The sequence below is a fragment of the Plectropomus leopardus genome, chromosome 14, assembly GCF_026936395.1.
Source record: "Plectropomus leopardus strain MGB_pleo_1.0 chromosome 14, ASM2693639v1, whole genome shotgun sequence".
NCBI lineage: Eukaryota > Metazoa > Chordata > Actinopteri > Perciformes > Serranidae > Plectropomus > Plectropomus leopardus.
Window position 1 is genome coordinate 14,412,271 of NC_142189.1, and position 24,605 is coordinate 14,436,875.

General features: G+C 42.5%; 1 protein-coding gene across 1 annotated transcript in view; it reads left to right on the plus strand.

The window, feature by feature from the left end:
- pacrg (PARK2 co-regulated) overlaps positions 1-24,605 on the plus strand; it is a 171,881-nt gene that overhangs the window by 17,335 nt on the left and 129,941 nt on the right. Inside the window, exon 2 of the mRNA XM_042501183.2 lies at positions 9,909-10,043. Coding sequence (XP_042357117.2) covers positions 9,909-10,043 — 135 coding nt within the window. The remainder of the gene's footprint in view (positions 1-9,908; positions 10,044-24,605) is intronic.

A 24,605-nucleotide genomic window follows, 5' to 3' on the forward strand; every position in this document is an offset into this window, starting at 1 on the left:
TCACGAAGCTATTCTGAGCTGGGGCCAGCACCTGATAACCACTCTAAAACAAGGAGTGTTGTCACCGACTCTGGGAAAATTTAAATTCTATGAGGTGGTTTTCAGACTGCCATAAATTAAATGTAGTTATGAGGATGTTTATTGACAGGAAGCTACTTATTTGGTGAATAAAATTGGGAGGACAGTTAAATTGCTCTTTCTCAGCAGCAGAAGTGGCAACTGCAGCAGGTCAGGGACGTAGTTTTCCTTCTGTGTCTCATTAATTTCATGGCCCAGTGCAGTGTTTTAATACCTTCAGGTGTCGTCACTGATTGGGGTTGTAAAGACAAAGCATTGGATCAGTGCGCGCCCCACTCTCTTAACTGCCATGACTAGAAAATGTGCTTCGTAGTCTAAGATGACACTCAGACATATAGTATACAAACTCATAGTCATGCATAAAAAATTCTTTTAAAAACTTTCAAAGACACACAAATACATGTTTCTTGTAGCCATGTATTCCATTGAGTTGTCATAAACATTTGCCTCTTTGCGTATGATGTTATTCACTGGTATGCTATAGAGATGGAGGGCAGGCAACTAGAGGTAGATATTACCAACACTGCACAAAGTCCTATGATTTGCGCTATTTATGGCTGTTCCAATCAATCAAATTGGGAATAAACAAGGGCCACTTTAAGGCCCAAAAACAGTAGGACATAAAGGGGAGAACAAAAGAGTTGAATGCAATTAGAGCTGTACCCCACCAAATTCTTTTCAGTTTAGACAGATTTGGCTTGTAAATTTGAATATTTGATGATTGGGTTTTGTTTTCCATTTAAAGTTTTAAAGTTTGAACTGGCTCCGGGAGACGTTTAGTGTGACCGCAGCATCCATGTAATGTAGTGAACAAGCTAAGTGTGCTAACAACAGATAGGAAATTTTGCCGACACTAGATATCAAACAAAAGACTGCAAATTGCCCTGACATGCATTTTGACACAACCTAGACTCAGATATTTAACTGAGTTTCACTAACTTGACTTAGGAGGTAGAAAATATCGGCCAAAGTTAATATTAGCCAGACAGCGGTGCATCCATGTAAATAGTTGAAATATAAAAAAGCTCATTTACTCACCAGGCCAAAAACAAGACAGTTGTTTCAGTCATGGACCTAACTTCACACAAAATAGTTTTAGTCTACTAGACGCTTGTAAATTTTCTTAGCCTCCTGAGCTTGTAACGTTAGGAGGTCGAGAGGACGAGATAATTTGTAACAGTGATCTTGTCCACACTGGGCAAATCTGTCAAATTGGAGGAAAAATTAGTTTTTCTCATTGTGTTTGGCTCACATCCAACAGGTTTCACTTTTGTGGCAATAACTGCTGCCTGCAGCTTCATCCAATCGTTTTATGAAGTCACGCTCCCCTATTTCCAGTTCACTTTGTATGAAATTATCATTCCCTGACCTCCATCTAAATTTTGTGCATCATAATAGAAAGGTGATTGCAAAAGGATTGTGGTAATTTTTGCTAACATAGTGTTGGGTGAAACTGTAAAATTTTGCTACATGATAAATCATATGGACTTAAGACAACCTTCACACGTATGTTTTACAGTACACCTGTGGGTTTACATGATTTGTATCAGTGTAGAGTCACATTGAAAGTGCATCTTGGCTGTAGTTCAGACTCATGTGAGTTGAGCATTGTGCGTGTTTCTTTTAAGTTTAGCCTCACAGTGCATGTGGTTTCCCGTTCACTTAACAACTAGTAAGAGTTGCTATATTCTGCCTTTGCCATGCAGGCTGATTCACTCTGAGCCATCATCTCAACTGTGGTTTGGTGATATGAATCAGCCAATAGGGCTCTGTAAGCACAAGGCTGCCCTGCTGCCTGGCTGATAAGTGGGCCACACAGAGAAGATGGAAAATACTCAGGGCATTCTCACTCCCTCTCTCTCCCTTGCTCTGTCTTGCTCGCTCTCTTTCACTTACTCTCCTCCCCTCCCACTCCCACCACAAACTCTTTCTTTCACACCCTGTTAACGTCTCCCTGTGTCTATGCTGTTCTTTTAAGTGATGGGGTTAAACTAGAGGAGACAGAAAACAGCGGGGCGCTCTTCAATGCTTGAAGCTTTTTTTTTTGAAGTTCTTCTTTAAAGTTATCCCTCTTGCACACAGTTCAATCGTAGGTGGCTGTCACCTGTTTCATCCTTGTGTCTTTGTAGTGACATGAGGTGTGTAGTGTCGTCTTTTCCTCGCGGTGTCGTCATTTTTCATTACAAACATCCCTGCCCTTGTGCCTCGGCGCGGTACAGTTGATGCAAAAGCCTGTGACATGGTGACAATTGTAAAGTGCGCCTCTATGGTCCTGTGAGCGCGGAACAAAAGACTCTGTTACCTCTCATCAGTCTGTGGTTTTCCCGTCCAGTGAGAGCTCTTTGCTCATTTGTTCTCATCTGACCTTGTCTCTCACAACAGGGCTAATTTCTACACATAATGAAACTCACGCGCAGACTGATTGCACTTCTTGCTGTTTGGTCATGAGAAATTAATGGAGTGCTGCACAAATATTGCAGATCTATTCTTCTGAAAGGAATCAGCCTCCCACCAGTCTATGTTTAGCCCTGCAGAGGGAATGAGTAAGCAAAAATATCCTGTCCAACGATTGTTTGACCATATAAGCAGAGATTCCCAAACAACCAAAATACCTCCATTATTTTGTCTCTGACTTGTTCATTTAAATTCAGTTTGAGAATAAAGTACACATCTTTAGCCCGGCCATTAACCCCTGAGGTCGGCAGGCAGGCAGCAGGCTGGGCTATACGATGGAAAATGCCCTGTAAATAAAGAGAGCTAATTTAGTTGCCTGTGGCACCGATGTGCAAGCTGACCTTATCAGGGGAGCCTCGGCCTGTCTATTCCATCCTCTGTGACTCAACCTACCCCGCTCCCTCCCTCAGGAAAGGCGGCCCTCTGTACGGAGCTAGATTTCAATAACCTCTCAACCGAGAACAGCAGTCAAATGCAGAGAGCGAGCAAGCATGCAAGCGGGTGTCTACCCCGTTTGCTGCCTCAGTAAACAGGTGATGCAATGCACCTGTGTGCAATGGCACCCTTGTTCCTACACAAAAACAATGCAACGAAATGCATTTTTGCTCTGATAGACAAGACAGAAGAGTAAAAAGAGATGGATAGAAATAAAAAGGAGATTAATTAGGGCAGCACAATACAATGACATTAATTATCTCAATATGATTTTCCTCTACAGCGATATAATAAATGTTCGATGAATCCTACATATAATTAAACCAACGATATACCCATAAAAGGGGGCGGTAATGCACCTTAAATGTCAGTTACCACCCGCCATTAACCAGAAGAAGATTGAGCAGCAGCTGTAGAAGAAGAAGATGGTGAGATCGGGTAACCGACCAACGGGCCACCTTTTACTGGCCACTAATGCATACAGAAATGTTTTAATGTTACAGTAACATTTAAAGCCATAAAGTTATTTTCAGTGTGATAGTTTTGACCACAGATAACATCACACCATAATTGAATTCACCACATAATGTTCGGTACAGTAGCTGCAAAGTCTACTAATGCTTACAGCAATATAACATGACTGACTAGCCAGGTATTTAATACAGTGATTTGACATAACGTGACTGAAGGTAATGTGAATAAAACACAGATACATTTCCAAGTCTGTAAAGAGGATTTCTGTCTCACTTACAGCAGACAGACTGTGGGTGTAAAAACAGTTGAAATTATTGTTTTGTCCATTTATTCTGTTTTCATTTGTCCACCAAAACACATGCAAAATGTTTAAAACCATCTGCACAGTGTGACATGCTGCTGACCAGAATTAACATTTCTTCATCAGTTTATTATTGTATTTAGTAAGAGTATTTTGATTTTACTCGTTTATCGAACCTCAGATTTGTGAAATGTCCTTCTATTTGGCAATTGTTGTCATGTTGTGACTAAAAATAACAGTTTAAACCACAACTAACCATATGATTTCTTCAACTTTCACCTAGGAGCAAAAATCCGCCTTTAAACTTTAAAGAAATAATGGTTTGACTATTTTGATAGTTCATTATCGATATCGACCATTATGAAAATTTTAGATGGTGTTCACATTTTTAGCCATACCGCCCAGCCCTTAGATAATTAACTAGGGCCTCATTTGAGGAAGTATGCAGTGGTGATGACAATGAAGGGTTGACAATGAATTGACAGCCCTTCACCAGACATCTATCAGAGATTTTCAGAGGTGTTTGGGTAGTGGTATATGGCAGAGAGATGGAGAGATGAGAGAGAGAACGCAGGAGCTGGAGGCCCAGGCACATTGATGGATCACCTACATGCTGCAGCAGCCCCGCCATGCTGAACTCACCCTCTGAATTGATGAGCCACACCTCTTGTCTCCCCTTCTCCCTTTTCCTGTCATATCCAGTATTCCTCTATCACCCTCCTCCATTTTCCATTTCTTGATTTCGTCATTCTCTGTCTCTGTCTCTTGTCTCTGTGTATCTCTGACCTATCTCCCCCTCCCCCTTATCCTTCCTCAACCTGTCTCTTAATTTCTTTTTTTCTCCACTTTTTTTCCTCGTGCCTTTTGACGATCCCACCTTCTCTGTGTGTCGAAATCAGGCTGGAGAGCCATGGAAGTGCCATACTAATAAGGTTAGAGGGAGCATCTCTGTTTCTCAGGGTGACACCTTTATAAATGACAGGAGCACGAGGCCCTGCCGGTGCTCAATCACCTCTGCAGGGGCTCGCCCATGGGGAGCTCAGCATGTGTGGTGTGTGTGTGTGTGAGCAGGTGTGTGCGTGCATGAGCGAATGTTTGTATGTTATTTCCTCTGTGGGTCTTCCGGCAGCCAGGTTTACAGTGGAGCTAGTTGGAGTGGACAACAGTATTAGGGAGGAAACGGATCTGGAGGCACAGTGAAGGCGAAGGAGAGAAATGACAGCCTGGAGCTCATCTGACCAGTCCTGCCTTGTTATGACTCCCTGATGTGTGCACCAGGGGCACACAAAACAGACACTTCCTCCCTTTATTGCCTTACACCACCTCTATCTCTGTTCAGTAGTCTGTCGCCTCACAGGCTCGCTTTATGGCCTCCACTGAAGGGCGGGATGTTATCTGCTTGTATAGGTCGACATTATAGGCTCCTTTTTTCTTTCTTTTTCACTGTCTGTGTTTGTGTTTATGCCAGTGTTTTAGAACAGAGAAGAATTTTGGATTACACAGGGGGATGCTATGCAGCTTCTCACCACTTGATGTAACAACACAACCACCTTTGTGGCTACTCACATAAACAAATGCAGGCAGAGAAGCGGAAAAACACACAGTGATTGAAATGTGTTTAGGAGACGTGCAGAGCTCAAAATGATGTGATGTGCTGGCTAATACTACAACAAAATCAGCAGCAGTTGCTGTCGTCAGCACGGCTAGTCTAAATTGAGTTAGCACAAATGCATGCTCACCCATACAAGTCAGAACTTAGGGATGCTGTTACTCACAACATAGACGCTGTGTGCTTCTGATCTGCCTGCCCTGTCCGTAAGTTCATATGGCTTCTCAGAAGGCTGCAAAACAGAGGAAACAAACTCTAGTTCTTTGTTAGACAAACGAGGTTAGTGGCTATTACCTTCGGATTCAGTGATAGCGGTTTTTCTCTCAGCATGCAGGAGCGTTAGACTCGAATGTCATGAATAGCAGAACAGGAGCAGGCACATGTTTGGAATGGCATCAGAAAGTCAGCAGGTGATAATCTTTCCGCAATTCTATTCCTATTACAGTTCTGTTTAAGCTGCTAGGAACAGCAGCCCACATCAGTACCAAGGAAAAGGCTTCTGTGTTTGGCTTTGCAGAGCCACAAGAAAATGTGCTATTGTATCTTTTTGGCTGTTGGTGTGTACCCTGCCAATGATGATAATTGGAGAGAAACCATGGAAATGGTTGTGAAGTTTTTTGCAACACCTCAGCCACGAGCCCAGGCCATAGAAGTGACTGCAGCGTCATCATTCCTGACCATAAAAGCTGCTCAGCTAGTCAATTCAGTCTGGGTTCATTCTCTCCTTGCTGCCCAGTCTGAGCTATTTTTAGCCTCCCTGTGCAGCGTGGCTCAACCGCCATCGTAGCTACCTGGATATGAGGGCTTTGTCACTCCTGCAGGCTGGAGCAGCACTGATCTTGCAAGCTTTCCAGCTTCCTGCAGCTTGGGTTGCAAAACAACTCCTGCAGTGAGAGGAATGAACAGAGACAGAAAGAGAAAATAGGGAAGATAATACTGATGTATGTTTCACAGTCTAAATGAAACAATGGGCATTGTATTCTTGTATTAACTTATACTCTGTGCTTGATGTTTTGAGACAGAAACAGTAATCTGCCAAGGCAAGGTGACACTTAACAGTTCTGAACGATGCAAAGTTAAACAATTCAGGCAATTATTGATTAACTGATTAAAATCTAATACAAGGAAAAACTGGGAGCAGTCACTCTTTACGGAAATGTGCTGTACTTAGCAGAGGTGTGGAACCGGAGTCACATGACTTGGACTCGAATCAGACTGCAGTCACAAAGTTGATGACTCGACTTGACAAAAAAGACCTGACTTGGACTTAAGCACCCAATAACTTGTGACTTCACTTGGACTGAAAGTACTTGATACCTCCCGGCAAATGTGAAAGATACAGTTACAGACATTTTTCATATATGAGTTTAGTAAAATATAACAAGACAGGACAGAAACATACACAATTGAGTCTGTTCTGGTTAGTAGTGCTAAATGCTGTGTACCTGCAATGTCAGCAATGCTGTTTTTATACCCCTGCACCAGCGATGGCCGAGGTCGAGGTGTTATAGTTTTGTGTTGTCCGTCTTTCCATCTATCCGTCTATCCATCTGTCCATCCATCAGTTCCATTCTCGTGAAAGCTGTACCTCAAGAATGCCTTGAGGGAATATTTTCAAATCTGCGACAAATATCCACTTGGACTCAAAAAGGAACTGATTAGATTTTAGTGGTCAAAGGCAGGTGTCACCGTGACCTTGTATCCATCTCATTCTTGTCAATGTAATATCTTACACACTGAGGGATGTTTTAGCAAATTTGACACAAACATTGAGACATCATAATGTTCTGCACAAACATTTTTCTTGCCATTGTGCTACTTTATAACTCAGAAACAGGAAGTGAGACATTTAGCCAGATACTGAATATGTGACACTCATTTTGGGTGCTCACTGTACTGATTGTTTTAATCTGCTTTGGGGGAAGATGAGTATGAAGCATCCATGTTTTTACAGACATAGATGTAAACAGTAACTGCAAATTGACTTTACCGTACGTGATTAAATACACCCTTGCCACTAAAATTATACTCAAAATAGAAGGCAGGACTTTAAAGACAACAGCAAACATACCTGCGTCATTTATTGTGATGGATATCTTTTAGGCTAGTACAGTAGGCGACACTGAAAAAGTGCCTTTTCTTGTGTTTTACATGCGTTGTTAGTCACAGACGTTTTGTTAAGGTAGTCTTTCTCCTGCAGGAATACAAACCTGTGCCTATTAATTCAGCATAATATTATTCAGCATTCCCTGGCATGGTAAACAAATGCTCCAAACAGATTCATTTGAAATGACTGCTCTGCAATCCCACGGTGCATTAGGGCTGTTTAAATGCAGTGAGTGCTCTGAGACGCTCACTCAGAGTCCCTCATAATAGTTTCTCCTTTTCTTCTTGTTTCTCTTGAGCCTAACAATGGCACCAGCTACATCACGTCACATGTGTAACTTTAACTTTGTTCCATGTTGCATCATTCCTTGGTGACGGCTGTGCTGAGCCACATTTGGGGTTCTAGGCTTTTTTTTAATCCATTTTGTTTTTGAATTATGCAACAAACAGGCAACACTAGAGAATGATGTAATATGAAAAACTAAACCACCCTTGCATAGCATCACAGTAATAGACTAAAACCCTTAAAATCTCTCAGGTTGCACACCAATCTTAGTCCTGCCAAAGATAACACATCCCAGTCCCGCTCTGCTCAGCCTGCAGGCTGCTGTGGCAAAATTCTGTTTCTCCATGGGTGGTAATCTGAGGATTAATGACAGCAACACATCTGCCAGTCATGTGGCAGAGCGACACAGATGGCGAGGGATGCACACAAGGGACACAGACAGCGAAACGATTGGCTCCAACATTCTGTCATTCGTCCACTACAACATGCTGTTGCAAAGCTCTGATGTTTTCAATCAAATAAATCCATATCCCTCAAGTACATGAGTGGCTCCCACTTGAACATTCTCACCAGTGGATGTTCAGAGAGAAGTTTCCGTCACTTCCTTGATGGACTACGAGTGTTTCTTGGCAGTTTTTTTGCAGTAATTGGTCATTTGGAGGTACTTAAATTATGCACCATGTTTTATCACGTCCTTAGAGTACTTCTCAAAATGTTAATAACAGCATTTTTGTAAATGTAATGGATTTTTATCTAGACAGGGACAGTGCACAATAAAACATTACCCTTATATAAAACAAGGAGAGATGCATTGTACCAGGTTTTAGCTGCTATTTCCGCCCATAGTCCCTGTAATTAAAATGGTTTCACCAATTTCTTTGTCAGTGGTTCATAACCAGGGGTCCAATGGGATCCCCAGAAAAATGGAGCATACTTTATTTTTGCTATTGGATTCATTATAGAAAAGAGTCCAATATATGTGCCCAAGTAAACAATGCTGCAAAACAAGGCACGCTTGAGACAGTCAGGTTTTGCCGCACCAGCGCAGGTGACACAGACATTAAGAGCAGCAGAGCCATGTGCCCCTATGTGACACCACAACACCACAGTCACTCAACACCAAGGCTCTCACGTGAATGTTTTGGTGCAAATACCTGCCAGTGTGGTGGATAGCCCTCTGAGATTTACTTGCCAAACAGAAAATCTGTGTGCATTTGCCGCTTGGCAGTTGTTAATTTCGGTTCCTTGTCATGAGTTTCACTTCCTCCGTTGTTATCTGCCCCAACAGGACACAAATTTGTGTTTCCCAGGATAGGAAAAAATATTACTGCCATACTCTGACATTTTCACCCTAACCAATCCTACTCCTCTTGCCTAAACTCAACCAATGCAACCAACAAAGCCAACGAGTGTCAGCCAGTCCCAGGGAGTGCAGGGAGAGCTATCCTAGGAAATGCAAGTTCGCCAACTATATTTGACCATCATTGAATTCTAGCCTTAAGTATATGTAACAACTAAAATATTCTCAGATGGAGGTCCCTGAATTGAAGTCTTATCAAATGGGGATCTGTGGTCTAATGGGTATCAAGTCAGGGGTTTTTTTTGACACAAAAAGGCTGTGAACCACTGCTATAGAACACAATATTTAAATAACACATTTTTTTTCTAATCATAAAGTCGTCCTTCCATTTCCACTTCAATGTGTTGCATTAACTTACATCTGTTATAAGGCTACCACCACCAATGGCCACCACAACAATAGCAGCAGACACTGTGGCTGATGTAATAGGAGTCCCATTGGTGGTGCAGTAATAGCACATATCCAATATGGAGGCAGAGAAAAGATGATCCTAACAGTGCCTCTGGCAGTGCCTCTGGCTACAGGGCCAACACACACACACACACACACACACACACACACACACACAAGCACACACTATCTGTGTTTTGTCTTCCTTAGAGGAGCAGAGGAGCAGGCACATGTGTCTCCCTGAATTACTTTTAAGAAAAGGCAGTGGGAGTGATTCTATTCTTGTAGGAGAAAACACAGTCAATTCTGATTTCATAAAACAACACTCTCAACTTGCTGTGTATGTCTCATTTTGTGTATCTCTCTGTTTGCTCTTCTCTCTTCAGTCCCATTTTCTCCTTTTGTGTTTGACCAGGTGGAGGGTCCCCCGGCCGCAGGGGCTTTTCGGGAGCGCCCTTCCAAACCGACCACCTTCCGCAAGTTCTACGAGCGTGGAGAGTTCCCAATGGCGCTGGAGCATGACACGAAAGGCAACCGCATTGCATGGAAGGTAGGAGTGCTGCCTTCTTTTAAGGATTGACTAATGTTTGTGGTTTTCACACGCCATTAACAAAAAGGCTAGGGTGCGAAATTTGCCATCAGGGGACGTTGTATGTCACAAGGGGATGGTGGTATGTGCTCTCAATAACAAACACACACACACACACGCACACCCACACACACACACACAAAGGAGTAAATACAAAGCTATTGGGGTCTAATTAAAAGCTTGCAAAAACAAAAAAACACCAGTCAGGCCATGAAGAAAATATTTCTCACAAAAAATCCAATATATAGATTTTATTTACAATAACACAAAACTCTGAGATACAGTAGTCTTTGTACAAAAGCTGCTGTTTGTATCAACCCTAGCTGTCAAGCAGTTTTGATGGTTGAATCTGAAGTCTTGATAGGTGCTGCGCAAACACCATTTATAGTCATTATTATCAGCTCAGCTGAAGGTGATGATGACAGTTTCTCACATATTCACAGATCCAATGTGGGCCGTTTTCCTGTAGGAGGCAGTGTAGATCAGCTCACGTGAAGGCTCCACCTGTCTCACAGCACCAATCACAGAACCCATCAATCACAAACTCCATAGAAACTCACGGCAGCCGCAGCAAAACACAGGGCGCAATTGTATATGTATTTGTGTGTTTGCGCTGTACGTGCATGTGTGTTTCAACACGCGAGCTTCCACAAAGCCATTAGACTCCTGACTGGCACAGTGTGTGTGGGATGGATGCATTCTTCTAATCACCATGTTGCTTTATTCCAGCCCCCACTATGCTGCCAGCTATTCCATAACTTCACAACTGCCGTGCAGCAACCACTCTTAATGACATTTATTCATAGTAAGCAACGATAAATGAATCAAACAAATTATACCCTATTCCTCCCCTTTTTTTCCTACTTCAAAGAGAGAAGGAAGGGTGGGTGGGTGAGTGAGCTTTCTCGCTAGTTAGCTGTCTGTCTTCAGGTGAAAACACTGTAAAAGCTCTCTTTGTATGAATTATTTATGTAAAATGTTCAAATGAATCTTTGCATTTGCAAAAAATAATGGATTTCTTTTGTGCTCTGCCCATGAAAAAGCACTCAGCAAATGGGATGTGGTGTATGAAATTGTTGCTGTCATATCCAATGCCGCTGTTATGCTTATTGATTTTCCTCCGATACTCATGCACATGCTAGTAATTTTTAAAATCCTCCTCAAGAGAAGAGTCTGTTGCTCAGGCCCATTGAAATTTTGGGGTTTGCACTTTGACTGCAAACAAGTGAATGCTTTTTATGAATCTGTGTCTTTCAGCAGAGGAGATACAATTTTTCCTTCAAATCTGTCTTTATCAGCCTTTGGTTTGTTTAAAGCAGTTCAGGTAGAGGTGGCAGTTGCTGTGTGCATCTGCTCTGTGGGTTTTTATGCTGGTGTGGTGTAACAGTGAGTGTAACCATGATCGGAGTAAGTGGAGAGGGGCTGCGGCGTGTTTGCACTGAGCTGCCCTCGGGGCACAGGTTCAAGACGGCAGCTCCGGATCAATCCCAGTCTGAGAGCTCAGCCCCCTAGCAAATAAAAAAGTCTGGGGAAAGTAAGAAAGAGAGAGAGTCTTTTCGGAAAGAAAAATAAATGGTGTGTTGATTTAGTTTGTGGGCTGAGTACTCAAGCATACAGAGTGTGCGTGTGTTTGTGTTTGTGTGTGTACTGTATTTGTGTGTCAGTTTGTCTGTCTATATTGATGAGTCTGTGTATTCAGGTCAAGAGTTCAGCTGCCCTCCTACAAAGATGCTGTCTGTACATGTTTGCCTCTGCGTACCAGCAAACAGCCAATGCGACCATGAGATACGCAAACAGGCCTGAATGAATGTCCTCTGTTGCAGCTGCACCCATAGTGCAAGAGTACTGAAGTCCCCCTGAGTACACCTAAACCCTTTGAGGTTAAATAAAAAAGTTGCATTAAGTTACTCTCGGAAAGAGTTTAATTAGATTTAGATTCATTTATATGCACAATGAAGCAAAACAGCTGTATTACAATAACAAAAGGAGAATCAAGTTTTGCAGGTGAGATTTAGAAAACCTCTAGAGGCTTGTAAAGGGAATCTCACCTCAGTAAGCATTATAAGTGACTGCTTTAATTTCGAGGTGACAGAAAGTAGACTCCCAGTTATCAACAGGGTTTTGATACCGTAGAAATACAGTGAGAGTAGAATGGAAATTCCCATTCCAACATGGCAGGATGGTCAGAGCATGGCCATTTTTATGTGTACTGTTGACATTGTGACTGTTGGAGCAGGCTAATTTTCATATAAACTGAATGAAGTTGCAGCAAGTTACAGTGTGTGTGTGTATGTGTGTGTGTGTGTGTGTGTGTGTGTGTGTATATATATATATATATATATATATATATATATACACACATAACTGATTTAATGAGCCATTCGCAGTTTCACTGTACCGGCCGTGTGTACTTAGACTTGCATGGCTTAATCTTTGAGACAAGCATATGCTACTGGCAGGATCAACCAGGTAGCCCTCTGGCGAGGCGAGCGGGGTGGGGCGGGGAGCCTCTCTGCAGCGCATGCGCAGGGGTGGGTGCTCTGTGTATATATATATCTATATATATATATATATATACACACACACATATAGATAGATACATGGATAGATAGATGACTAACAAGACTACCCAGAAGTTTGAATGACGTGTTTAAGCTGAAGTTATTATTCTTAATTTGGTGAAAGAGAGACACTTATATAGTTGTATTTTCTGTTAAATAAGGAAAAATAAGTTAAAAATAAGCAGTAAAGAAGTTGTCAATCTACTGAGTTTGACACACTTCAAGGCCCTACTGACATGTATTCACAATAACAAATAACAACAATCGCCATTTTCTTTTGTGCTAGTCAAATGACCACAACAAACAGTTCACCGTCCATTTACTCATATCATTTCCTGGTTTGATATGAGCCTATTAAAAACGGGTGGAAATCTGTTGGCAAACACCTCCCTACTTTTTTATACATCAAGCATAATCCTTATTTTGCCACCTTTGAAATGAGAGGCCAACGTGATTCACCTGTTCTTTAGTACAAGTTGTGCCGACTAACTCCTGAAAAATACATCTCAGTCTCTTATGCTCCCTAAATGCTTTCTGTAAGAGCCACTCAATAAATAAAGCTGCCCAGCATTTCACAGTGGGCAGGCAGTATAGACCGTGAGCAGTCTTGCGTATATCTTGCATGTAACTGCAGATCGTGTTGTTGATCAGCTGATACCAACCAATTCATTTAACAGTGAGTAATTTAAATCAATGCTAATATCAAACATATTGCATCGTGGGGTTTTGATAAAGAACATGATTAATTGTGGAAACAAAAAACATCAATTTTTAATTATCTACAATTATTTGTGCAGCCCTAACCATATTTTATGGTTTGAAAACATCCTGTGTTTGGATACAGGGTTGATGAAGGAGTCTCCTTATATTTGTTTTATTTTAGATTGAAATAAGTAGACCTGGAGCTGGGTGTTATTGGATGAATATTTCCCTATTGATAGAACCAGTCCCTCTCTTAATAAAACAAATGAAAAGTGAGCCTTATGTGTTATTGCCAAGTTCAAAAAGAACATGGTCAGCTCTGAGGTTGCAGTGTGATCCTTCAAGAGCTCTGTGCTCTATCTTGCAAACATACAGTATTTAAACATAGATGTTACTGTAGAAATAAGACGGATGTGTAGAAAATGTGCGAGGTCCAAATGACAGACAATTACGAGCCTGGGGACATGCAACTTTTTGTATTTTTGTGTGTGTGTTTGGTGAAGTGCTTGCGTGCTGCTGTACGTGTGGTTTAACAGTGCGTGTTTGAGTCTATATGTACAGAGGGGAATGCAAGTGAACTAAATGTCAAGGGCAAGTTGAAAAAGGGAAGGTTGTATCTGAAAGGTAATTTGGCTCTCCAGAGGTAAAAGCCTCAGCTGTAATGGCGCGCTCAGGTAAAAGCTTTACACGTATGGGGAACATGTGCGGCAGATAGATAAGAGAGAGACGAGCGAGTTCCTCCCTGTCTATGTGTATTCGTGTTGCTGCGTGTTTGTGTGCTTGCGTGCGTGCGTGTGTGTGTGTGTGTGTGCATGAGCGCGTGTATGTTTGTGCGTGTATTTGGCCCCTGCCATAACGTAGAAGCCAAAGGCCTGGAACAGCAGTGTAATCTACTGCCATCCCCAGTGCCAAAAAGAGAGAGATAGAGAGAGAGGGGGAGATAGAAAGAGGGAAGAGAGATAGAGAGAGAAGGAGAGACAGAAAGAGAGAGAGAGAGAGCGAAAGGGGGGAGATGGCTCCACAGGGACTCAGCAATCAGGAGACATGGCAGCCGCTTGGCTCTCAGTTATAATAGATGAGTTGAGGTCTTCCTGCGTTCCCTGTGGGGCCTGGTTCGACTCTCCCATCTCTACCCCTTGCTGTGCTCCGCAGGCTTCCAGCCAAACATCATGGTACAGACATGCATGCACACACACCCACCTCACATGTGCGATACAGCCCTGTTTATTTCATTTCATTGATCGCCTATCTGCTGTATCTTGTCCCTTGATCTCCTGTTCAGCCCTGTGTCTCCTGTACGCTCCAGGTTGTTGTTTTATCCTTTTTATAAATCCTGCCTGTCTGTTTCTGCAGGCTTCCCCCTCCTCCATGTCCCCCCCCCCGGGCTCATGTTCTTTATCTATTCCCCTTTGTCCTTTTACGGGGTCTGTCTGGGGGCAGGAGGAAAAAGCCATTTTATAAAAATATCAATGCAAACCTGATTTCTTCCCACCCTCCGCCACCACAGCAGCCTCAGTCGGCAGAAGGGGGCGCAGAGCTGAGGGAGGGGGGACAATCAATTAATCTGATCAAGCGCTTTAGGAAATGGAGAGCGTAAGCGCTCCTAGGGGACGGATATCCATCTCCTTGGGATGATTGAATTACGCACAGAGTGAGAGTTGGAGAGGAGGGAGGGCTGGAGAAATGAGGTGGTTAGGGTGACCGAGGATGAGGGAGCATGTGCTTGAGAAACGCAGTGGGAGTGTGTGCTTGATACAAGAGAGTGAAAGATAGAGAAACGGAAAATGAAATAGAGAGAGCAAAAAGAGTAGGGTGAAAGAGAGATGAGGTCACTGCAGAAGCACCAATGGAGAAACCTTATTTCGCTCCCTCCCTCCTTTCCTTCCCATCATACCATTTACATTTTTATGTGTCATACCTTATGGTTCTTTTGACAGCTATATTACATGGCATGGCTACATCATTTTGCTTTGGAGTCAGTTCACAGCTGAGTGCTGCTCTTGACAAATTTGTCATTTATTTAACAGTAAATTGTCTAACAGTATGCACATTTAGCAGCAGTATGGAGGACTTTATGGCACAATAATAGCCGAGTTTCCACATCTCTGAATTGAGTATGTTATAATATCATAGACTCAATTGCATGATTGACAAGGGCATACTGTAACAATCTGCTAAAATTATATCCTGAAGTTCTATATTAGAAAGTAACCCATCTAGGAACAAATACTGTATCAAGCCAAATGTACAGCAGCGTAGTGTGTTCATAACAGCTACTTCATAGAAATGTTTTGCCAAGTGAGCTCCTCCATTGTTTTGCAAGCTGCACAATATGGTGCAACACATTGCTTATAAATGCACTGCTCTTTTCGAATGCCACACTCCTGCAGAAAATGACCTTCTCTTCTACTTCTGTTGAATGCATACCAAACCTTCTCTTCTGCTCTATGTGAATGATTTCTTATCTGCTGTGAGCACTAGAGCTTTGTCGGGGAACCTTTGAATAGACAGAATAAAATGGGGTTAACCATGCGTTTTCTCCAGCTCCCTGGCTGAAAGCTGGATACTCTGGGGGGATAGTTCTGTGTCATAAGGAAAAAGATGAAACACAATAAGAGGAGAGAATATGAACAAGCCCCCTTGGGCTTTCTCTGAGAGGAGAGAGAAGAGAAAAGGAGGGAGTTTAGATTAGAGAAGTAGAAAAAGCACCAGGCATTCTGAAAAAAAAAAATCAGAAGAGAGATGAGAAGAGAAAGAGGAGGTGTAGAGGAGGGAGGTGGAAGGAAAAGGCCTCCAACAAACAACACTGGCTAACCATCAAGGCCTGTATGGGCTGCCTCCCTGGAGGGAGAGAATTGTCGAATGACTGCTGGGAAGGAGCCCGATGAGTTGCGCCACTGCCATGCTGCTGGTGTGACTGTAGGAATGGAGGGACTGTTGGAGCAGAGGCATCCAGCAGAGAGAGCTTGTATGCGGATTTTGAACTGCTACACCGCCTGCCGCCCTAAGCCATTATTCATAGCAGACGAACGCCACGTGAAGCTGATGATGGTTGTTTAGCCTGTGGGCCTTCCTCTCTTGCTGTGGAATGAGACAATAGCAAAAGAAAGGATTTTTGTTGAAAATGGAGGATCACTAGAGATGCTTTTATTTCTGATGACTTTCAATAAGAATCATACTGTTTGCATCTTAAGTCCTGTCTATGTGTATGGAATGAATCAACACGGCTCCTATAGGGGGCTCAGAGTTACAGCCAAGTAGATGTATTTTTTCATGATCCCCATTGCCAGGAATAGTGATCCATCTGCTTCCGATCGTCTCTTCTCTTCTCTCTGTGTATATTGACCCTTTTCGACAATGACCAAGTGGTGTCCTTTGTGGCTGAAAAACTGCAGTTCCTCTAAGGCCCACTTGAGGCTGGCTCCAAAACAGACTCAATCCCCATAGACCCTCGTGCAAAAATGCCTGACTTTACAGTAGAAATAAACATTTTTACAGAGGAGAAGTCATGGCGTCAAAGAGCGTAACCTAGGCTTCTTTACAAGTCTTGGTTCACAGCATGGCACCAAAATTGTTTTGTGTCTCCTGCTAATTTCAACATCTACGACAGCTCTACGGGGGTGAAATTTGATACAAGTCTCTCGTTTAGATTTTATTAAGGCTTAAAGTTATGCATGTTTTAGGATGGGGCCACTTGAGTAACAGGTTGTCCTCAAGGCCTCCCCATAGTCAACGAGTCAGATCCTCCCCTTACTCCTCCACAGCTCCACCCTCTCGTCAAAATATGGTCACCCCGGCTCCAAAAAACTAAGATGGCGATTGCCAAAATGCTGAGGCTTCAAAACAGCAGCAACTGGCGACGTCACGGTAGCTATAGTCATTATTCCATATAATCTATGGTGCAGACATAGAAAATGAACTTCTCATTCTCTGCAGTGATTTTGGGAACGCCGTGCTGTCTCTCATTCTGAGATCCTTGCCTTCTGTCCCACTGTTACTCCCTCTCTTGCTCCCAGAGCTCAGATCATCCCTCCGGACACCCTGTTGAGCTCAGCTCCACCACTGCCCGCCGCAGCCTCCCACACCTCCACCCCCAGCTGCAACCCCACACAGCTGGCTCCCCTGTGCAGATGGCGACTGAAACAAATGCACACGCTCTCGTAGGGAAACACAGGACTGTGACTCTTTATGGGCAGATGGGGAGAAAAAGCCACGGATAGCTGGGGGTAAAGAAGGGAGAAACAAAGTGATAGATGACATCATGGCGAAGAGCGGGAAGGAGATTGTGGAAGGGGCAGGGTGGCTACCAAATTAGACAGAGACAGAGGACAAGACAGAGAGGGACATGGCTCGTCTGCCAAGGCTACAAATCATGTCCCCCGAATGCAGCACCAGCGCTGTCACCCCTCCCTCCCACAAAATAAGCCTGAGATCTATTGATTGGCACTTGTATTTGCTAGCGGGCTCCAGCTCAAAATGGAGCCTTTAATTAACTTAATGGACCGGCTGCAGCTGTGTGTGAGCCAATGAGGGAGGAATAGGAATAGATAGAGGGAGTGAGAGCCAGCATAAAGAATAAGTGGGGTTAACTGCAGACCCCTCTACTATCAGTCAGGATGGACACGACAGACAAGAGCAGGGAGAGGGAGGCGAGACTGAGTGGGGTGGTGTCCTCTCTGTTCTTTAGCATCTTCTGCTCTCTGCGCCCTGTTCTTGGTGCCGATAAAAAGTTACTTTTTTCACCAGAACATGTATGACCAACACGTTCTCATCCCAGTACGTCACATGTTGCTCCTTTCTCAGTGGACTTAGGCGTCCACATGTTACGCTCTAGGTGTTCTTCTCTGTCTGCTTATTACATTCTGGGATGGTTTGACCATGTCAACAAATACGCATGGTTGGATGATGCTGCAAGTGCTTACATTTAGGCAACAACAGCACATGGCAACCAACACTTTAACGTCAACAAACACACATGCTGGCACACATGGTTAGGTTTAGGGGAAGAAGGCACTTGGTGAGGTGTAGAAAAAAACATAACATTCACAAAGGAACTGAACACCTGACTCCTGCATCAAAGTCCGTTGTTGTGGGATCCATCCACCACCCCTCCCGCCCGCCCTATAGGCGACCTTTTGCTCCTTATATTGCGTAGTTACTGGCAGCGTTTTAATCTGATGCCATGCTGCCATGCTTTATGCGCACATGACAGGTTCCTTATGGTCACGTTTTTAAGTGACATTTCCTGACGTGCCTTTTGGCGTCACACACTATTTTACGAGCTCTGAATGAGAACTGACTGGTATGATGCCGGTCTGCTGCATGATCCTCCATTCAGATGGACCACCAACAGGGTTTTCTGGCATGCTTGTCTAAATGGGGTATCTCTGGGAGGCCCATCAGATCCCTTCACGCCATGCTCCTAGTCAGCAATCACCCCAAAAAGCTACAACCCTGCCAGTCAGACCCCTATGTCTGCACACTGCTGCCTGCTCTCCTCCACCCACCCCTCTCTGTCTCCCCTCCCCGATGCACCATTCTCATTCCTGTCCACTCATCCATTCTGTCAAAGGTTAATTGGTTTGGAAATGATTCGATTCATTCTGGACGTTAATGCTGTTATCATGCTTTTGTTCAGAAAAAAAAGAAAGAAAAACTACCCCCTGCATGCACTTAAGCCTAATTTAAAATAAAGGGGAAAAAGAAAAAAATCCAATTTAATCTTTTTTTTTTCTTACTCTGGCTCAGGCTTGTCCCCACAAGTCTTTTCCTTTAAATTATGGCAGAATTTCATTACCTTGAAAGCTTTTCTGCCCCCTCCCTCTGCTCCCCTCCCTGTCTCCAATACTTTGAATGGATCAGGACTAATGTCTTTCTTGTAACCTCAAGGTCGGAATATTTGGATCCGTGGAAGCGCTCAAGGGTCTCTGTGATTAATGCACTGTACAAAGTACCTTGAAAAAATGCGGTGGCTGATGGCTGCACAGAGTGATCAGTTGTGCGCACACACACACACACACACACACACACACACACACACACACACACACACACACACACATTCACTGCAGACACATGACTACATCGGCTGGAGGTAGTTGTAGATAGAGGTGCCCCTGTCAGTGCCCTTGATGTGGATCATGGGACGCATTCATATTCAAATAGGGTTACCTAGAGGCCCTCACTCTGTTCTTCCCCAACAGTGCCATACAGTACCTCCTTCCCCAAGGAGCTTTATGCTTTTTCTCTCCTCAGTATGTTACATCTTTACTTACTCAGGCTTTGTAGGACACAACCAGGCTATCACTACCCTCAGAGCTGCTTATAGGATGGCACATTTTCATTGGAGCACATCATTCTCAGTGGTTCCTGTATGAAAAAGTCCAATTGCACCTTCAACATCAACAATTTCAGTTTTCATTTACCTGTTAGTCAGCCACGTCAGAGAGTTAATTAGATTCCCTTTAAATGTCAAAGACGGATGGTTTTCCCCACTCTGGTATCTACAATAAAACAGCCACTGCCTGATTACCTCTGTGGTCTTGATGTTTTTTTGCTGACACGGCTGCGATGTCTGATAAAAATGTGATTTTCTCTGTTTCCGTGGCCACCTTGCCGAGGTTCTCGCAGTGGCTGATGTGCATGCTGTCCACGCCCTATTGATCAGAGACACAGAGGCCTCTGTATTGAAGTTGTTTGCAGAGCTGTAGATGCTATCTCCGCTTTTGTTAATTATTTATATTCGGTTCCACAAATCTGATCAATAGTTAATTGAGCCAGCGGGAGCTGTCTGGGAGAAAAACGAAAACTTTGCGGAACTAAGGGACAAAATCTTCACTGCTGCCAGTTTTATTTTCCCCTCATACTCTTAAATACAATAATATTATTTGGGTTTACTGGTTTAAATACAAAGGGAGAAAGCTGAGAAGAAACATTAAATGGCTTCATGCTCCATGCTCTAGTCTGTCCTCACCCTTTTACAGCAGCAATAATTCTAAATGGCAGCATTTTAAGGGAGTAGAACTCATGGCTATTCTCTTGATTGAAGTGCCATTTAAGTGGCAGGTGGCTGACTAGAAAACACTTCTAGTGTTTGTCTCAGGTGGGCTGTTGGGGAAGAGAGGCCCCTGAAGTCCAGGGGCTGTATTTATCAAAGCATGCAAAGAACAAAATTTGTGTGGATGAGCTGCATACGCACAAGGCAGTTGGTATTAATGAAGCATGCATTTACACACCTGTAAGCAGTGAACAATAATAAATCCCACAAGTTTTACATCTGCTTATGCAAAAATGTGCACATATGATTTAAAAAATATTAAGTTTCCTGTATTGTGAAATGGACTTGTGCTCTTAAAGGTGGAGATAGCAGTGTCTAAGTTGTCCCACCTGTTAAAAGTACTTGAATACTAGGGATTCAGGATATTTGATTATTTGCCGATATGTCGATATATGACAACTCATTTGGGTGATAACCAGTATTGATATTGATAAATTTACCTAATTTTCATGATTTTCAAATCTCCTCTGTAGTGGAATTAAGATCATTTATCCATACTCGTATCATAATGGCCCACCAGCAGATGACATAAAATACAATGCAAAATAAGAAAAATACTTAAAATTAGATGTTTTGTACATGTTCACTTTGACAATTAAATAAAAATATCGGTTAGTGATACTGGCAGAAATGTGCATGTTGGCCGATTGAGATATTTTATTTTGAAGCCAATATCAGCCTATATCGATGATGTGACGATATTATTGTGCATCCCTATTGAATACCTCTTCAGAATCCATTATTCTCAGTCCACACCTGTCTTATTATAGAGAGAAATATAGCAGTGTCTCAGCTGCTACTATAATTTCTTAAAATGAATTACTGGTTTAGACAATACATATTTATCAAAACATTTTGATACATTTCATCATTTAATTTTTCAAACATTAGCCTCTGCTGGCTTCAGCAGCAGGAGTGCCTACAACTGGTTCATCAGCTATACTCATCAAATATTCATCAGTGTGTGCGATAAGCGACAGCTAAATTCCTGACACCTGCCACATGCCACTAAGGGTGTTTAGAATATATAAATATGCAGATAATATCACTTTCCACTGTGTCACTGTTCTTCTCCAATTAACATTGAGAAGTTACAATTATCATGTAATGCATTGCACTAGGTTCTTATGTTTCCTAAATTGGTATTTATGTAGTAATACATTATGGAAATAAAACAGAATTTATGTTCTTGCAATTTAAAGATATAGATAACAGAACTTTACGTATCTCTACTGTGACTAGTTTTAATGTGGCGGTATTAAAACATTGCACTTTTGCATTAGTGGGAAAAAAAAGAAATGCAGTACTTTGGCATCTGACTTGATAAAAGATTTACATTTGAATACCGTATCATGTATTCAGCCTTGGTAAACTGCGACAAAAGCTTGGCTCTTTGTTCAGAAACAGAACTGGCTTCCCTCTGCAGGGAAATAAGACCTGTAACTACTTTAACTGAGCCTTTTGTTTGTTTATTATTTTGTAATTCTGTAATATGCCCTACTAGCCTCAATATACAGTGGACTACTTGTGGAAACATGGAGCAAGAAGAAAGAAAAATCCCAGACAGTGAGGTTGAGCTAAATGAGGTTCGGCTAAATGCATTTTTTTAATTAACACTTTCACACATGACATTTCTAAAGGATTAAAAAGCACACAGCATGGGGCCAGTTGACATGTACTGTGAACACTATTTCACCTATAATAAGAACTGTGGCAGAGGTGAAGAAAAAAATAGCTTGACCTCAAGAAAAAATCCACAAATTGCAGCACACACACAGACATTATTGCCACAGAGAGGTTGCGGAGTACTTCAGAGTCATCCATAGATGACAAAATAGCAGCAATTATTGGTGAGCTGCTGCTGAAACACGTCATCCCTGATGTCGACACTGAGAAAGCAACTCTGCACAGATGAGACTCGAACAAAGGAGTGAGCAAGTTGTTGCAATTACTTCAGCTGTTGCAGCATACAAGAACATTTTCCTGATGCATTCAACTCATTTTGAAATTAAAATACCAAAAAAGTTTACCATGAGTGCAGAATGAATAAAAGTTATAAAATCATCAACAAATCTTCCAGATTATTGTCTGCAAATTGGGTTAGATAAGGGATGTACATACAGTATGCAGCTGCATGTGCTTGGTCTGTTAAAACATTACTTTTTTAAAAGAGGCAGCTGGCCTACAGGAGACTGTGGAGGAGGTTACTGTTCAATTAGAACTAATTTACACCTTGAAAAGAAATAAAATCATACAATACTTTTTGACATAAACAGAATGGTGAAAGTTTTCAGAGCAAGAAACAACTGTTAGCTTTAAAGGGACAGTTCAACCCCAAATAAAAAATATGTATGTATATGTAGTAGTATTTGTAAATCTAGATTGTTCTGGGGTAAGTTAGTGAGTGTTAGAGATGCCAAATTTAATGGAATTAGATGGCACACCTCTTGTGGTGCTCAAAGTGCTAAAAAAACATTTGAAAATCTCAACAGCAATGAAATCATGAACTGGTTCCTCAAGGTAATCCACAGACCTTGTTGTAAGCAGTTACATATGGGTATTATTTTCTTTCTGCCAAACTACATCTGCCAACTGTATCACAGTGCAGAAGGAAGCATGCATCTACTTATGGACAAAAGGCTCCTGACAGGGCAAGATATAAACATTAATAGCGTCCTTGGCGGAGCTTTAATGTTAGCTATAGCTCAAAGGTGCAAGGTGAGCTAGCTGTAGCTATGTCCTTCTGCAAATTGATATCTTTGGCAGGTGAAGTTTAGTAGAACGAAAAATAGCTACTTCATGAAACTGCTCACAGTAAGGTCTGTGGATTATATTGAGTAACCAGGTCATGATTTCTGGAAAGAAAAATTGCAGTTGGGGTTTTCAAATGTATGTTTTCAAGGAACTTTGAGCCCCACAAGCCGAGTGCCATCTAGTTCCATTATATGTGAGAGAAGGCAGACATATCTATGGCCAATATCTCCAACACTCAGCAACTTAATACCAAAACAAACTAGATTGACAATAACACTACAGGTTTAAGAAAAAATATGCATTTTTGATGTTGTGGTGAACTGTCCCTTTAAAGAAAACAAATCTGAAAATGCTTGACTATCCCATGCTGAAATTGCACTGAATCAAAAGGGTTGACTATAGCTTTTGGATTTGTAGAAGGACGGTAAATCTGATGTGTAGAAATGAGTGCACACAAACTCTTGGTATCACGAGTACTAATGCCTCCACTTCCCTGACAGGTAGAGCGAGGGGTTGATGGAGCAGACCCTGGTGTATTTTGAGTTTGCATGTACGTGTGTAAAAGTGTGCTTGTGTGTCTGTCTGTGTGATTGAGTGACAGGAACTGATTAAGGTATGTAGTAGCAGCTCCATTTTAGTAATCTGTGCTGCCACACCTCAGGGGACGAACGGTATGTGCCTGGATGTGGCTGTTAATGCTGAAGGGCCCATAATGCATGATGAAGAGAAATTCATCTCATTGTTTCTGTTCCCATTTACCAGTTTGAGCTGCGTGCTTGCCATTGTTACCTGACAAACGTGTCAATGACTAATCTGCCCGCGTGTTCGACCACCACACCTTGTATTGGCTTTGGCGTTTCCTTATCTCGCTTCTGTTTCCAGCCTGTCACTGATAAGAGAGAAGAAAGTGAGGGAGGTGTATGTGTGGATCTGTGGAAATAAGAAAAAGGGAAAGAAAAAGAGAATGGTGGTTAAAAAAAATTAGACGCCGAGTGTTGGAGCGAAAGAGAGAGACAGAAATAGAGAAAGAAATAGGGCATGATTAAAGAGAGAGGTCTCTATGGTGACACTCGCCCCCCTTTTCTCTGTTTTGTGCTATAGGTGGTTTGTTGAACTCGCTGTGTTGTCATTGCCTTATTCCATGGGAGCAGATTAACAGCATCGCTTTTGTCCTCATCTACTCGGGCCAGAGGCTTGTACGCAGTCCTGAGAGAAAAAACAACACATCGGGAGCATCCATCTATCCTCCAGCATCTTTAGGATAGTCACTTTTGTTTTGATTTGTGTGTGTGTGTGTGTGTGTGTGTGTGTGTGTGCGCAAATGAAGTGCGTGTACACACACCCGCAGAAGGCACCAGTCTATATTTCTCAGCGTAAGGAGGAAGGCCCAGTAATTTGTGTTCAGATGGATGAGCAATAGAAGAGGCGAGCAGCGTGGTGCCAGCCATG